This window comes from Macaca thibetana, chromosome 17 (genome assembly GCF_024542745.1).
Source record: "Macaca thibetana thibetana isolate TM-01 chromosome 17, ASM2454274v1, whole genome shotgun sequence".
Classification (NCBI taxonomy): Eukaryota; Metazoa; Chordata; class Mammalia; order Primates; family Cercopithecidae; genus Macaca; species Macaca thibetana.
The window spans coordinates 39,140,099-39,155,358 of NC_065594.1; the positions used below are offsets into that span (position 1 = coordinate 39,140,099).

A 15,260-nucleotide genomic window follows, 5' to 3' on the forward strand; every position below is an offset into this window, starting at 1 on the left:
TTGGCATCAGCAACAGCAGCAGATGCAACAGCATCCTCCACTCATCATGTATCATCTCCACCTTCATTGCCCTACTTCAGGCCTTCATCAAGGCTTTCATCAGACTTTCACTGTTTTTTGCAGAACCTTATCATCCCATTCTCCATATTGTGATCAGTGACCTTTCAAAGCACAAATTTGATCACACTTCCTGCTGGCTTAAAATGCTCCATTGACTCTTCTCATTGGCAGGATAAAATTCAGACTATACTATATATATTGTTTTTATGGTGTTCCATTACTCTTATTTTCTGTGGATTTTGTGAAAATTAGTATTTATATTGGTTAACAGGATATAGATGTAAATAATCTGTTTAGATATTAGCAGATATAAGGCTAACATTAATGGTTGATGTGTACTTCACATCAAGTTGCAGGTCTTGGATAGTTCACGGAAGGTGTCTTTTTGGCTTTGTTTTTGCTTTTTTTTTTTTTTTTAATTCAAGTTTCAGGGCTCTTTGGATAGTTTGCCTTGTAGATTTACTGCTTGAACTTTGAAGACTGAAGAACAGGGACCTCACAAAGGGAATGTAATATAATGATAATAGAGAAAATATGTATATATTAGGCTAGATGTTATTGTTAGGGATTTCCTCAAGAATCATCTATGTATTGACTATAATGTATATTTATATCTTATTGCATCAAACAGCATTACTGCATATTGATGGAAATCTATGGTAGAGTGCCTGTTTGGAAACCAGGGATAAATGGTTGCTATGTGAGTAAAGTCATCAACTGCCAGCACAGCCGAAAGCAGAAGAAATGTATAGCTATCTACCCACAGCCTATCACTTTCTTTCTATTCCTAGCCATCTCTATGGGCTTCCCAGCCCTTGACTTTTTCTTCCTGTAAAGCGGATTCCTTTTTACCATTCCATTCTTTTTGAAGTACAAATGTACCCCAAATTTTTAGATAGTATTTTAAGCTTAACTTGAATTAATTATTTCCAATTCTATTTGTGGACAACTTGTTACCTTTAATAGTTAATAGTCTGTGCCAGAGCCACTTAGTATCTAGTCAGCAAACAAGTACAGATTAAGTGCTGAAATTGAGAGCCTTTAGAAACTCCTTTAGCAATTTGATCGTACCTAAACATTTGTTACTGCATTTTACAAAAGTAACAGTCAGCGGCAGATTGGAAATTAAAACCAGAACCAGCAGCTAAAACAAAAACCCTGGTCTTTCACTACAGTACGTTTGAAATGTTCTGGTTTATGTTGTTAGGACATTGCAGACTCTGGATTTACTTGCATTCTGACAGCATGACACTTTTTGTCAGAGTAACAAGGCCAGGCAGGTAGTTTAAGATGGTAGGCACAGTACCAGGTGGGAAGTGAAAATATACTACACTGCTGCCTCTTCTGAGACAGCCATGCAGTGAGGCACCCAAGCTTCATGGAGAGGCTGTCTCCAGTGCTCAGTCCTAGTCTTTAAATGCTCCCAGCCCTGGCCCTGGACCTGTGTGGTACATGAATCTTTAGGTAGTTCTGGTGCTGGCTGTTGAGCCCCTCTCAAGCTGTGCATCTTAACACTGGAGGCTCCACATCCAAGAGGGACACACTGTCCCCACTGTGCCTTTTCTGAATTCCTGGCCCACAGGATCTGTGAGCATAATAAAGTGAATGTTCTTTTATGCCACTAAGTTTGAGTAATGGTTTGTTACGTAATTGTAGTATTGGGGAAAAATCCCTAAAAATTGGCCTCACCTAGAATTGTGATTTAGAAAAAAACACTGGTGAGTGAAAAAACCTTGTCCTGCCATTGGTGTGTTGCTTTTTAAGTCATTATAGTATTTTAACTTTGTAAATACATGTAAAAAGGTAGTTAATAATTTCAATGTCATATTTAATTGCCTAGGTATGTGTGAGTTCTAGGCTTCATATTTTATGAACCTTAAATTATGCTTAGTGCATTATATACATGGATGTTTTCTTAGACTAATAATGTATCCAGCACTAAGCTACAAACATCTCCAGACTTTACTAAGAGCCAAACCCAAAGGACCTAATTTTTCAGAACTAGTCTCTGTAAAATACCATAAAAAGAGACTGTGTAGGTTCCTTTTAGCCCACAGTTTTATTAGAATATTATTAGGGCATTTCTAAATTTGAATGATCCTAATATACTCTGAATTTTTGAAATATTAGATGTTTTATCTAATTGAGCATTAGTAAACTGAAGAAGTTTCCTCTATTGTAGGGTTTTCATATTAAATCTACATTGTTTTAAATTAATTTAATTTCTTTGCATATGATAATATTACTTTTTTGGTACTTGGATCTGTAGAAGATGGATATAGCTTTTCTTAGAATACTAGAACACATGAGCCTCTTTTTCATTTTTGCTGTTATTTTCTTCCTCTTCATTTAATTGTCCGTTCACTTACACATTTATTAACCATAAGATAAAATAATAAGTGTCGGCCGGGCGCGGTGGCTCAAGCCTGTAATCCCAGCACTTTGGGAGGCCGAGACGGGCGGATCACGAGGTCAGGAGATCGAGACCATCCTGGCTAACACAATGAAACCCCGTCTCCACTAAAAATACAAAAAAATTAGCCGGGCAGTGGTGGCGGCGCCTGTAGTCCCAGCTACTCGGGAGGCTGAGGCAGGAGAATGGCGGGAACCCGGGAGGCGGAGCTTGCAGTGAGCCGAGATCGCGCCACTGCACTCCAGCCTGGGCAACAGAGCGAGACTCCGCCTCAAAAAAAAAAAAAAAAAAAAAAGTGTCATTTATTGAGCATCTGCTATGTGCCAGGGACTATGCTAGGTGCTTTGCATACTGTTAATTCATTTTATTGTCTGCAAATGCAAAGTATATATTATTTCCATTTGACAGATAAGGAAATGAGCTTGTATATTAATATTTGAATTAAAGCAAAAATAACATAAGGTTGTTATTTCTAAATGGTTTTTGACCCACAAGTCTAGTGCCTCGTATATAAATACCTGTTTATCAACAAGAGAGCCACATCTGACTTTACCCAAGTAGCTAAATTACTCAGATTCATGTATTTTCATTTAATGGATCAATTTGTCCATTAGTACTTTCTTTAACCCTGGCAGAAAAATGTTTTTATAGTAATCCTAACCTGAGTTTCATGATGAAATACTGAAAATAACTCATGGTTATTAATGATTTAATGCTAGTAGTATAATGGTAACTTTATTGAGGTTTAAGAGGGAGGTTAATACTGGGGTCTGGAATCTACTCAGTTAATCCCAGCTCTACGCTGTGCTAGCTGTGTAAGCTTGTCAAGCCTCTTCAGCTTCCTTATCTGTGAAATAGGGATGTTATAACTGTACTCTGAGGTAAGCTTATTTGGTTTTTTAATTATGTGAGAAATTTTACTAAACTGGACATTTTTTTCTTTTTTGTATTTGTAGGGGCTAGCTTGGGCTTTTAGATGGAACTAAACCGGGCAATCTTTGCAGTTGTATTGTTGATGTGTGTGGCACTTTTTCTCAGAATTCTCATTATTTGTTCATTTATAACAGCAGTAGTCTTATGCTTTATACTAACTTTTTAAAAATTGGCTTTTCTCTGTTTTTTTTTTTTAAAGGGGCTTTGAAACACCAAAAAGTTAGTTCTTTGAACATTGGGCATCTTAAGTATGCTTATTTTGAGCTTAGTCTTCAGTTTAATATGTGTCGTATCTATAAAGATTTTAATGAGAACAGGAAAACAACTGTATATATTTGAATAATTGTACAAATTATAATTGAAAGAAAAATTCCATGCCAAATTAAAACTAATGTTAATTCTTGTGATCATTTTTTCTGAGATCTGATGTTTTTATTTAGCATAATGGACATCAACTTTATGATATTGGAATATACAATAATTTTTCCTTTGAAATTAATAATTAATGTTGATTATGGCTTTACTTAGAATTTAAGCAGGTTTCTAGCCCAGGATCTTTGTATGTGTTGTTCTCTCCTCTTGGACGACTCATCCCTACTTTCCTTGCATTTCCTCTCATTAGGGCTCATGTAAACACCATTTCTTCAGAGACGTTTTCCCTCTACATTGCTGTACTCCCCACTCCTTGTTTTTTCATAAGTCGATTTCTTTCATAGATTTTATTACAGCTTTAAGCCACATTATTTGTTCTTTGTACCTATTTGTTGTCTACCTCTGCCCATTATAACTAAGCTTCACAGGATAGAGGGCAATGTGTCTTACCTACTGCTTTCATATAGAGTGACTAGGAGAGCGTAGACAATGCCACCAACAGTCAATGCTCAGTAACTATGATGAGTATCAGTGAAGGAAAGAGGTAAGTAGCATCATCCCAGTTTTATAAGGGTCACACAGCTGCTCAGTGGTAGGACTGGAATTTAATTCCAGTAGTCAGTCTAATTCCAAACACTTTGTTTGGACCCAGGAGAAAGCAGTTTTATATATATTCTCAAAATGAATCATTGCCATAATCCTGTGATAAGAATCATTACTCACATTTTACAAATGAGGAAACGGGTTCTTTGTGACTTTGTCAAAGGTGCATTACTGCAAAACTAGAGAAGCAGTTTATTTGGCCTCAAGCTCAGTGTTCTCTAATGAAAATCAGAGATGGCTTTTATAAGCTTACTTTTGGTGTATTGTGGAGTCTTTTTCTCTGATCATTTGAACTCAATCTAAATCTACCCTAATGTGCTTTGATGCATACTTCTCTTAAAGGAGGAAAAGTAAAGGGGTACATTTTCTATTTCAATCTTGCAGCCTTAGCTAAGCCCAGGTAATGGTGTTAAACAGGTAGCAATTTTGAACTTGGAGGCTTATTTCATTCCCAGTGTTTTCAGTAATTCTGTCTTTCTTTCAGCAAATATTTACTGAGTACCACTTATTTGCCTGATTCTATCGTAGCTAAGCACTGGAGAAAACAATGCTGAGCAAGACTCACACCCTACTCTCAACATAGTAACTATGTAAAAAATATTTAAAGCAGCCTTTTCTTAAAAAAATGTAATACTGAAATGAATGAGATACCTGTAGTCACTAAACTGGAAAGATGCCCATGAGATACTGTTCATTTTAAAACTGAATTGTAGCCCATGAGATATAGCATGAGTCTACTTTTTTTGTTAAAAAAGAAAGTGTATGGGTTGGGCGTGGTGGCTTACTCCAATAATCTCAGCACTTTGGGAGGCCGAGGCAGGCAGGTCACCTGAGGTCAGGAGTTGGAGACCAGCCTGACCAACATGGAGAAACCCTGTCTCTACTAAAAATACAAAAAAATGGCCAGGCATGGTGGCACATGCCTGTAATCCCAGCCACTCAGGAGTCTGAGGCAGGAGAATCACTTGAAGCTGGGAGGTGTAGGTTACCGTGAGCAGAGATTGCACCATTGCACTTCCAGCCTGGGCAACAAGAGTGAAACTCGGTTTCAAAAAAAAAAGAATGTGTATGAATTATATAAAAGAGAGTAACCTGCGAAACTGTGAATAATTACTATATCTGGAAGTGGGATTGGATTAAGCAGAAGGTGGAACTTTCTTGTACACATTTTTCTAGTGATGGGATCAAGAGTATTTTTTTTCTTTTTAAATATTTCTTAGCATTTTTAATATAGAAAAAATTAAAGGATGTAGAGAAAATTTTTATATGGAGAACGTTTATAGATATACTATATTTGAAGTGAAAAACAGTATTAGAGTATGATTTTGATTTTCTGATGTATCTGAATTTTCTCTGTAATATGACTTTCATAATATGACAATAAAGAAGTTTTTATTAAAGCATTCTTCCTGCCCTGTTTTCATTAAGAATCAAATAAAAACAAATAAACAAGAAAACTAAAACAAGCTAAAGATCTTAGCTAAAAATGGGAGTTGGTGGTAGTGGGAATGTATAAATAGGGAAGCACCTTATTTTCTGATTTTTGGTCTTTCCTGATGTGTCATCAATTAAGTTTATTTGCTGAATTTTAATGCTAATAATGACAGCTAACATTTATTGGGTGCTTATTAAAGCCAGATACTGTTCTAAGTACTTTACATATGTTAATCCTCCGAGGTATGCTCTATTATTACCCCATCTTAAAGATGAGGCTCAGAAAAGTTAAATATTTTGCCTAAGGTTACAGAATTAGTAAGTGGCACCCCTATGATAAAAAGCTATGTAGTCTTTCTTTTGCTATTTCTAAGTGCCAGTTTGTGAGCTCTAAATACCAATCCAATTTTCAATAGAAGTTTAGGTTTTTCTGCATTAATGGAAAGAGATTATTAATTTTAGGTCGGGATTCTGGCAGTCCTAGTGTCCAAATGTATTTTTCAGCCCCATCAGGGATTGTGAAAGAGCCTTTGTGATTTCTACATCTCACCAGAAATGAACAGATACGGGTGATAAAATTGAAGCTAACATGTTGTTTGTTACATTCTGGGTTCCCCCACCCTGCCCCGGCAGCTTGGTGTAATGGAAAAATCCTGGGTTTCAGCTTCAGTTAGATTTCAGTTTAATTCTGGCTTCAGCATTTTCTACCACAAGCCTTTAGTCGAGTCACATTCCTTTGTTTCTTCACTTGCAAAATAAAAATGATAATACTGCCCTTTTAGGATGGTTGTGAAGATTACATGAAATGATGTAGGCAAAAGACCTTTAACATAGAGTCAGGCGTATAGTAGGATCTTAATAAATATTAAGGCATTTCTTCAGGTAGGTGTATCAGAATAAAATGAGGATTAGCCTTGGGAAACAAATTCTACCTGATTTTCTACTATAGAATGCAGGTACAGCTGCTGCTGGAGAATATTCTGCAAAAAAAGTGTTAATATTTTAAGATGCCTGATTAATTTAGTACATACTTATATACAGACTTAAATGATTTGTGACAATTAATAAGTTAATTCTTAATTATTCGTTTAGTTTTTATTTATTTATTTATTTTTGAGGCAGAGTCTGGCACTGCCTCCCGGGCTAGAGTGCAGCGGCACCATCTCTGCTCACTGCAGCTTCCACTTCCCAGGTTCAAGCAATTGTCCTGCCTCAGCCTCCCGAGTAGCCGGGACTACAGGTGTACACCACTATGCTCAGCTAATTTTTGTATTTTTAGTAGAGATGGGGTTTCACCATGTTGGCCAGACTAGTCTTGAACTCCTGACCTCAAGTGATCCACCCACCTTGGCATCCCAAAGTGCTGGGATTACAGGCATGAGCCACAACACTGGTCCTGTAATACATTTTTCTATCTTTTTTTTTTTTGCTAATCTTTTCTTTTTTCTGCTATTTAATGTTAAATGTTACCCATTTCTACTTGTGCTTTTTTTTTCACCTTTTCCTTTAGGCTGATTAAAATAAAATGTGATGCATTTTACTCTGCTGTCTGTACAGAAAACTATATTAATATATTTATTAGAGTGATTGCAGACCTGACCTGTGCTGCCCCTTGCTATCTAATGTAGTTTAGAATTATGATGTCTTCTTAAAAAGGGGAGACGAGAACAATTAGATTCTGACCAGGGAACCAAGGAGCTGCCTTTTCAGTTGATTTGGGATATATTCCTTAGTTTATTTAAAATTGCTTTTCTGGCTGAGCACGGGGCTCACGGTAATCACAGCACTTAGGGAGACCGAGGCAGGTGGATCACCTGAGGTCCGGAGTTCGAGACCAGCCTGGCCAACATGGTGAAACCCAGTCTCTACTAAAAATACAAAAATTAGCCAGGCGTGGTGGTCTGCACCTGTAGTCCCAGCTACTTGGGAGGCTGAGGCAGGAGAATTGCTTGAACCCGGGAGGCGGAGGTTGCACTGACCAAGATTGTACCACTGTACTCCAGCCTGGGTGACAGAGTGAGGTTCCATCTCAAGAAAGAGAGAGAGAGAAAGAGAGAGAGAGAGAGAGAGAGAGAGAGAGAAGGCAGGCAGGCAAGCAGGAAGGAAAGAAGGAAGGGAGGGAGGGAGGGAGGAAGGAAGATTGCTTCTCCCACAATTTAATAATTGAGTATGTTTATTATGTGTTTAATAGATGAGCTCAGTTTCAAAATACTGACTTTATATATGACTTTATGATTTAACTAACCTAAGATAAAAGGTATTGGGCTTAAGGAAATCCAGGAATGGATGATGAATCCAAGAATGATTGGAAATCCAAGAATGACTTCTTAAGTATTTCATTTTCAATGAAATGGATATATATGAAAACTATCTTCTTTTAAAAACACAATTTTCGGCTGGGCACAGTGGCTCACACCTGTAATCCCAGCACTTTGGGAGGCCTAGGCAGGTAGATAATGAGGTCAAGAGTTCGAGACCAGTCTGGCCAACATGGTGAAACCCCGTCTCTACTAAAAATACAAAACTTATCCAGACGTCGTGGCAGGTGCCTGTAATCCCAGGTACTCGGGAGGCTGAGTCAGGAGAATCACTTGAACCTGGGAGGCGGAGGCTGCAGTGAGCCAGATCACGACACTGCACTCCAGCCTGGGCAACAGAGCAAGACTTTGTCTCCAAACAAAACAAAACAAAACAAAACAAAAAAAAACCCCACAATTTTCACTTTCTACCTCTGTGAGTTTATTTTACTGTATTAAGGAAATTCTTTTTTTTGAGACGGAGTCTCGCTCTGTGGCGCAGGCTGGAGTGCAGTGGCGCAATCTCTGCTCACTGCAAGCTCCGCCTCCTAGGTTCACGCCATTCTCTTGCCTCAACCTCCCTAGTAGCTGGGACTATAGGTGCCCGCCACCACGCCCGGCTAATTTTTTTGTATTTTTAGTAGAGACGGGGTTTCACTCTGTTAGCCAGGATGGTCTCGATCTCCTGACCTCGTGATCCGCCCGTCTCGGCCTTCCAAAGTGCTGGGATTACAGGCGTGAGCCACCACGCCCGGCCTCTTTTTTTTTTGAGGCGGGATCTCACTCTGTGGCCCAGGCTGGAGTTCAGTGGTGCGATCTCGGCTCACTGCAGCTTCCACCTCCCAGGTTCAAACAATTCTCCCACTTCACCCTCCCGAGTAGCTGGGATTACAGAGCCAGGCCACCAAGCCTGGCTACTTTTTTCATTTTTAGTAGAGACAGGGTTTCACCATGTTGACCAGGCTGGTCCGAACTCCTGACCTCAGGTGATACACCTGCTTTGGCCTCCCAAAGTGCTGGGATTACAGGGGTAAGCCACTGCGCCTGGCCAGGAATTCTTATTTTTAAAAAATAATTTTCTTTGTAAATTTTACTCTCACTATGTTATCTCAGCATAGTAATGGAAATGAAATACGTTCATTATTAACAAAATTACTAGTTTTATTCTATAGTCTAATGTACATCATCATCAGTTCAGTAACTGAAAATAATATTTTAAGTACTAAGTGTAATGATTTTTCCTCTTTACTATCAGCAGTTTCCTAAGCTTGTTTATTTGTTAAATAATAAGCTCTTCAGGAATTTGTCATTCTCTTTTCTAGGATAGTACTTTTGCTGTAAGAAGGTTGGTGCATGAGAGTGCTTGAGTACATAAATGAAAGTGTTAATTGTTAGTAAAAACAATAATAAAAAGTTAGAAATTCTTTAAGTAGATTGGATCTGGAACAAAGTGAAAAGATCTTATATTTTCCTATTAATGTAGTTCTCCAGTATAGTTCCATAGACCCATAGTACCCCTTAATTCTAAATTGTAGATTAGGAAATTTTTTATATTTTCCTTTTAGAAGAATTGAAATCAAGTTCTGCCACATCTGCCAAGCCTGGTTGAACTTTCATTCTGTATACATCATTATTCATCCTTCATCTGTAGTCCAGGATACTTAGTTACTCTCATCATGACTTAATTTTTTCCCTACCTCCTGATTATCATAGATATTAGGGGCCCTCACTGGAATAATATAAGAAAAAATGGATCCCTAAACAGCAGATCTGAAAAGCTTACTCCCCAAATACTTATTTATTCAATGTACTATACAAGGGACCTTACTTTACTTCTCTCTGTTAAGCCTCATAACACCTATATCATAAAACTATCTTGGTGACTATTGATAATGTATATAAAATGCTAGTGTGGTCTATCTAATACATAGCAGATAATCAACAGGAGGCAACTGCTGCTTTTATTCTCTAAAAATGTCTGGAACAAAAGCCAATACATGCCTTCTGCTGAAAGTGCTCATTTGGGTCCTGATTTTGGTCACTGCTGTTCTTCCTGGAATCTTTACTTCTGAACAGTAAACAATGCCAGCAGAAACTAAAAGTGATCATTTTTCTTCTCTCTAAAGAAAAATTTAATATTGACTGCTTTTGTTAAAATAAGACATTATATTATGTTTATTAGGCAGATATTCTTGAGGGAAAGTGTTTTTTTCTTTTTTTAAAGATCTCTCTTATGGCCTTGGCTAATATTTGAAATGTTGTATCTTAGAAAAATCTTCATTCTTTGTCACAATTAAGGGGTGGTTTGACTGGATTAATATTTTCCTTAGAAAATATTCCATAATTTTAAAGGTATTTATAGCCTTTTGACTTCTAGCTTCCATTGGTTCGGTTGAGAATGGGTTTTTTTGGACCACTTTGAGTCTTTTTTTTTTTTTTTTTTTTTTTTTTTTTTTGAGATAGAGTCTTGCTGTGTCACCCAGGCCAGAGAGCAGTGGCACAATCTCATCTCACTGCAACCTCCATCTCCTAGGTTCAAGCGATTCTCTTGCCTCAGCTTCCTGGGTAGCTGGGATTGCAGGTGTGCACCACCACACCTGGTTAATTTTTGTATTTTTAGTAGAGACAGGGTTTTGCCATGTTGCCCAGGGTGGTCTCAAACTCCTGGCCTCAAGCGATACACCTGCCTCAGCCTTCCAAAGTGCTTGGATTACAGGTGTGAGCCACCATGCCTGACCTGACCACTTTGAGCTTTGATCTTTAATCGTGACCTGTTTTGTCACTCAGTAACCTTTAAACGTTTATTCCTGTTGTTTTAAACAATCTACCAGATACCTTTTGGCCTCCGGTGGCTGTTTGGAAATGTTTTGGGGAAAGTTTTGACAGTCAGCATGCCTGGGGATGCTGGGGGAGGGTCCTTTTGGCATTTTGTATCTGTAGGTCAATGAAGTTAATTTTCTTGTAGTTAATTTCCTTGCAACAGAGGGAACAGTCTCACCCAAGATGTCAGTGGAGGCTCTCATTGGAAAAGTTGTAACCCTGGGGAAATATAAGAATAATTACAGCTGCATGTTGATTATGATGTATGATGAGAGAAACAAGACACATACACCAAAGACCAATGAGTATGTTTGGTATGTTTGGTAATCGTGTTATAGACATGCTAAGTGAAATTATGGAGGAAGAAAGTATAAGTGACATGGTACAAACTGAAACAGAATAGAAATCACTATGTGAAATATAGCCATCAAAAATTATCTATATATATTTATCATGTTACTTCTTGGACATTATAGGCACTGTTATGCTTAGTAATGTTTCTGACACTTTTTTGGTATTTCCACTTTTGACACTTTTCTGTATTTCCAAGTAGTCCCTACTCTTAGTTACTTTGACAGATCAAGAAAATTAACTCTTTTGTATAGTAGGATATCTATGTGTAACATAAACTCTTTTTTTATAGTAGGATATCTGTTTGTAACATAAACACGTAGCAATTCCCAGATCCAGAAAGATTTGAAAAGAAACATTTTTGCTAAGGCTAGAACATGACTGATAATAATAGCTATATATTTCTAAATTAGAGTGGCATTCAGAAGGAGTTGATCAGGGTTGTACTTGTGCAGTTTCATAGCCGTTTCTGAGTTAGCAATTTGCAGATCTGTTTCATTAATGTTTTAGGAGATGATTTACCAGAATAGCATATGTAGGTAGCTGTATTATAAGAATTTGGATTATCCACCATTTTTCTGTGGTCCATTTTACTACTTTACTTTATTAATGTTGCTGACTAAGAAAACCGTACATTAGAAATGCAGGACTCCAAGGAAGCAGAGAAGGAGTAAGATAATGATGTAGGAAGATGGAAGAAGATTTTAGAATAGTAGTTTGATAATTTTGTATTAATAGAATAAAGCATTTTGAAATAATTATTAATGCAGAGTCTTCATCTTAATTTGCATATGGTATACTTTTACCTTTCAGAACCTAAATCACAGCCACAGCAGCTTCATCAGGGACAATACAGATCATCAAATACTGAGCAAAATGGAGTAAAAGATAATAATCATCTGAGACATCCTCCTAGAAATGATACCAGGCAGCCAAGAAATGAAAAACCGCCTCGTTTTCAAAGAGACTCCCCAAATTCAAAGTCAGTTTTAGAAGGCAGTGGATTACCTCGAAATAGAGGTTCTGAAAGACCAAGTACTTCTTCAGCATCTGAAGTATGGGCCGAAGACAGAATCAAATGTGATAGACCGTATTCTAGATATGACAGAACTAAAGATACTTCATATCCTTTAGGTTCTCAGCATAGTGATGGTGCTTTTAAAAAAAGAGATAACTCTATGCAAAGCAGATCAGGAAAAGGTCCCTGCTTTGCAGAGGCAAAAGAAAATCCACTTCCTCAAGAATGTGTAGACTATAATAATCAAAAACGTGGAAAAAGAGAAAACCAAACATCTATTTCTGATTATTTTTATGACAGGAAATCACAAACAATAAATAATGAAGCTTTCAGTGGTATAAAAATTGAAAAACATTTTAATGTAAACACTGATAATCAGAATCCAGTTCGAAGTAATAGTTTCATTGGTGTTCCAAATGGAGAAGTAGAAATGCCACTGAAAGGAAGACGAATAGGACCTATTAAGCCAGCAGGACCTGTCACAACTATACCCTATGATGATAAAATATTTTACAGTAGTGGGCCCAAAAGAAGAACTGGGCCAATTAAGCCAGAAAAAATACTAGAATCATCTATTCCTATGGAGTATGCAAAAATGTGGAAACCTGGAGATGAATGTTTTGCACTTTATTGGGAGGACAACAAGGTATGGATGCTTTAAAGATACTATACACTAATATTACTAAATGTTACATTCTAGCGGGACTTTCTAGAAGCTGTCACTTTGGAACTATGAGTTTTTTCCTACTATCGTACCTGTTTAAAATCTTTGAACAGATTTATAGATATATGAAGGATAAACAAAATATTTAATATTTTTATGGATGCCTAGGGACAATCTGTCCCATAAGATTTGGTTAAGTTCAGTTTGGCTTTAGCTTACGTGCCAGAAAAATATTGTAGAAATAATTATGTGAAGTTGAACTTTATTTTACTTATCATCAGCTGAATTACATATGTTTGCTTTTCACTCTGGTAAAATTACGCTGATTCACAAGGAAGAAAATCAGTTGAGTGGCACAAAATGAAATTCTGCAGATTTTCAGTGAAAGAAAATAGTACACATTCAGCCTACTTTTTAAAAAAGTTAACATGTAAGTTAATTATTTATCTTGTAATGATTTAAAAATTATTAAACCATCACTTCTCGGCCTTTTGGCTAAGATCAAGTGTAAAAATTATTAAACCAATTTTTAGTTTTATATTATATGGTGGCTTAAGGGAAAGAGAGAAATTGTAGTGGAAAGAAGGAAGGAAAGACAGAAGATGAGGGCAAGAAAGAGTACAGTGGGTCAAGTAAAAGCCTAGCCAAGAGTTAGAAGACCGGCACAGTGAGGACAGGAAAGGGAAAGGGACAGAGAGACCATCAGAGAGAAGGGGACTTGGCACATTTTTTTTCCTTCTGCCCAACCTGCTCTTCTGTCAGCTAGTCTTCTCATCCTTGAGGGCTTGGCTCAAACCTCACCTCCTAGAAGAAGCCTTCTTTGACCTGCCCCATACTTCTACTTACATTATTCTCTTAATCAGTGCCTTAATCACTTTTTAAAATTTATCACAATTTGTAAATATTTTTTGTTTTGGTTCTTGAATTGGTATCTCTTTGCACTACCATGATATTAAGTTCCTTGAAGGCTGGACTCTGTCTATCTGGTTTTCGTCTGTAGTCTTGCTTCTTTCACAGTATAGGGACTTCATAATTATTTGTTAACTCTGTTAGTTAATTGTGGAGAGAGCACTTATATATGATGAAAGTAGGATGGTGAGGGGATGAAGACAATAGCAAGGTAATAAAAATGTATGTAAGGGAGTTACAGAGCAAAAGGTCTGGGAGGATGTGAGAAGCAACTCAAAAGAGGAAAAATATTCTAAATAATTTTTTGTTTGTTTGAGATGGAGTTTCACTCTTGTTGCCCAGGCTGGAGTGCAATGGCATGATGTCAGCTCATGCAACCTCCACCTCCCAGGCTCAAGCAATTCTCCTGCCTCAGCCTCCCGAGTAGCTGGGACTACAGGCAGGCACCACCATGCTGAGCTAATTTTTTGTATTTTTTTTAGTAGAGACAGGGTTTCACCATGTTGGCCAGGCTGTTTTCAAACTCCTGACCTCAGGTGATCCACCCGCCTCGGCCTCTCAAAGTGCTGGGATTATAGATGTGAGCCACCGCACCAGTCCAAAATAAATATTTTATAGGTTGCAGTTGATACAGTAAGGGTGTGCCTATGAGAGTATGTGGCTAAAGGGAATGGTTTAAGTAAAGGTAACTGAAGATTTCAAGGAATTGAAATTCACACTAGGGATTTGGGTGGATCCTTTATTAAGGATGCTATAGGATTTGGGGTCAAGAACCAGGCCTTCTTGTGTTCATTAAATAATGAGGTATAAGCAGAGTGTTAGATGTATAAGCAGAGTGTTAGATGTTGCCTGATGATAGAATAAGGAGTACAGAGTGAAACAGCTAGATGGCCTAGGCTTTTAAGGTTTTTGTGTGAGTGGGATGATGATTGTTTAGAAACAGCATCTCTGTCACATCTTTACTTAAGCCTGGAAGGAAAGGAGGAGACAGCACTGTGTGTCTTTTCTTTTTCTCTGGAAAAGCAAAAGCCTGGTATTCCCAGGAATACCAGCAGATTTGGAACTATTTCATATGGCCACTTCCTGGCTATTAGGAAGGCTTGAAACACAGATGCAGGTGGTCTTCACTATCCAGATTCTTATTCTTCCAACTCAGACCACTTAATTTCCAAAATTCAGGAACTATTTGTTTTGAGTAGTGGGAGATTCATTATATTTAGCTATTTCTCCTTCATGGTGGAGGCAAGAAAAAGTGAAGTACTTGGAAATCAGTGTTTATTGAGCCAACAATAGCTACCTTAGAAATAATAGTCACTATATCTGATGCTCCCGTGAGAGGTTAAGATGAGGATGGAAAAGTGTTTTCTGTATTGGATAATGTGGGGT

General features: G+C 37.6%; 1 protein-coding gene and 1 pseudogene across 6 annotated transcripts in view; both read left to right on the forward strand.

The window, feature by feature from the left end:
• The window catches only part of TDRD3 (tudor domain containing 3), a 200,086-nt gene that overhangs the window by 141,439 nt on the left and 43,387 nt on the right, over window positions 1–15,260 (forward strand). For all 6 annotated transcript variants that reach the window (XM_050766527.1, XM_050766523.1, XM_050766529.1 and 3 more), the window contains one exon: window positions 12,097–12,947. In XM_050766527.1, the coding sequence (XP_050622484.1) occupies window positions 12,097–12,947 (851 nt within the window). The remainder of the gene's footprint in view (window positions 1–12,096; window positions 12,948–15,260) is intronic.
• Window positions 13,441–13,511, forward strand: LOC126940922 (uncharacterized; annotated as a pseudogene).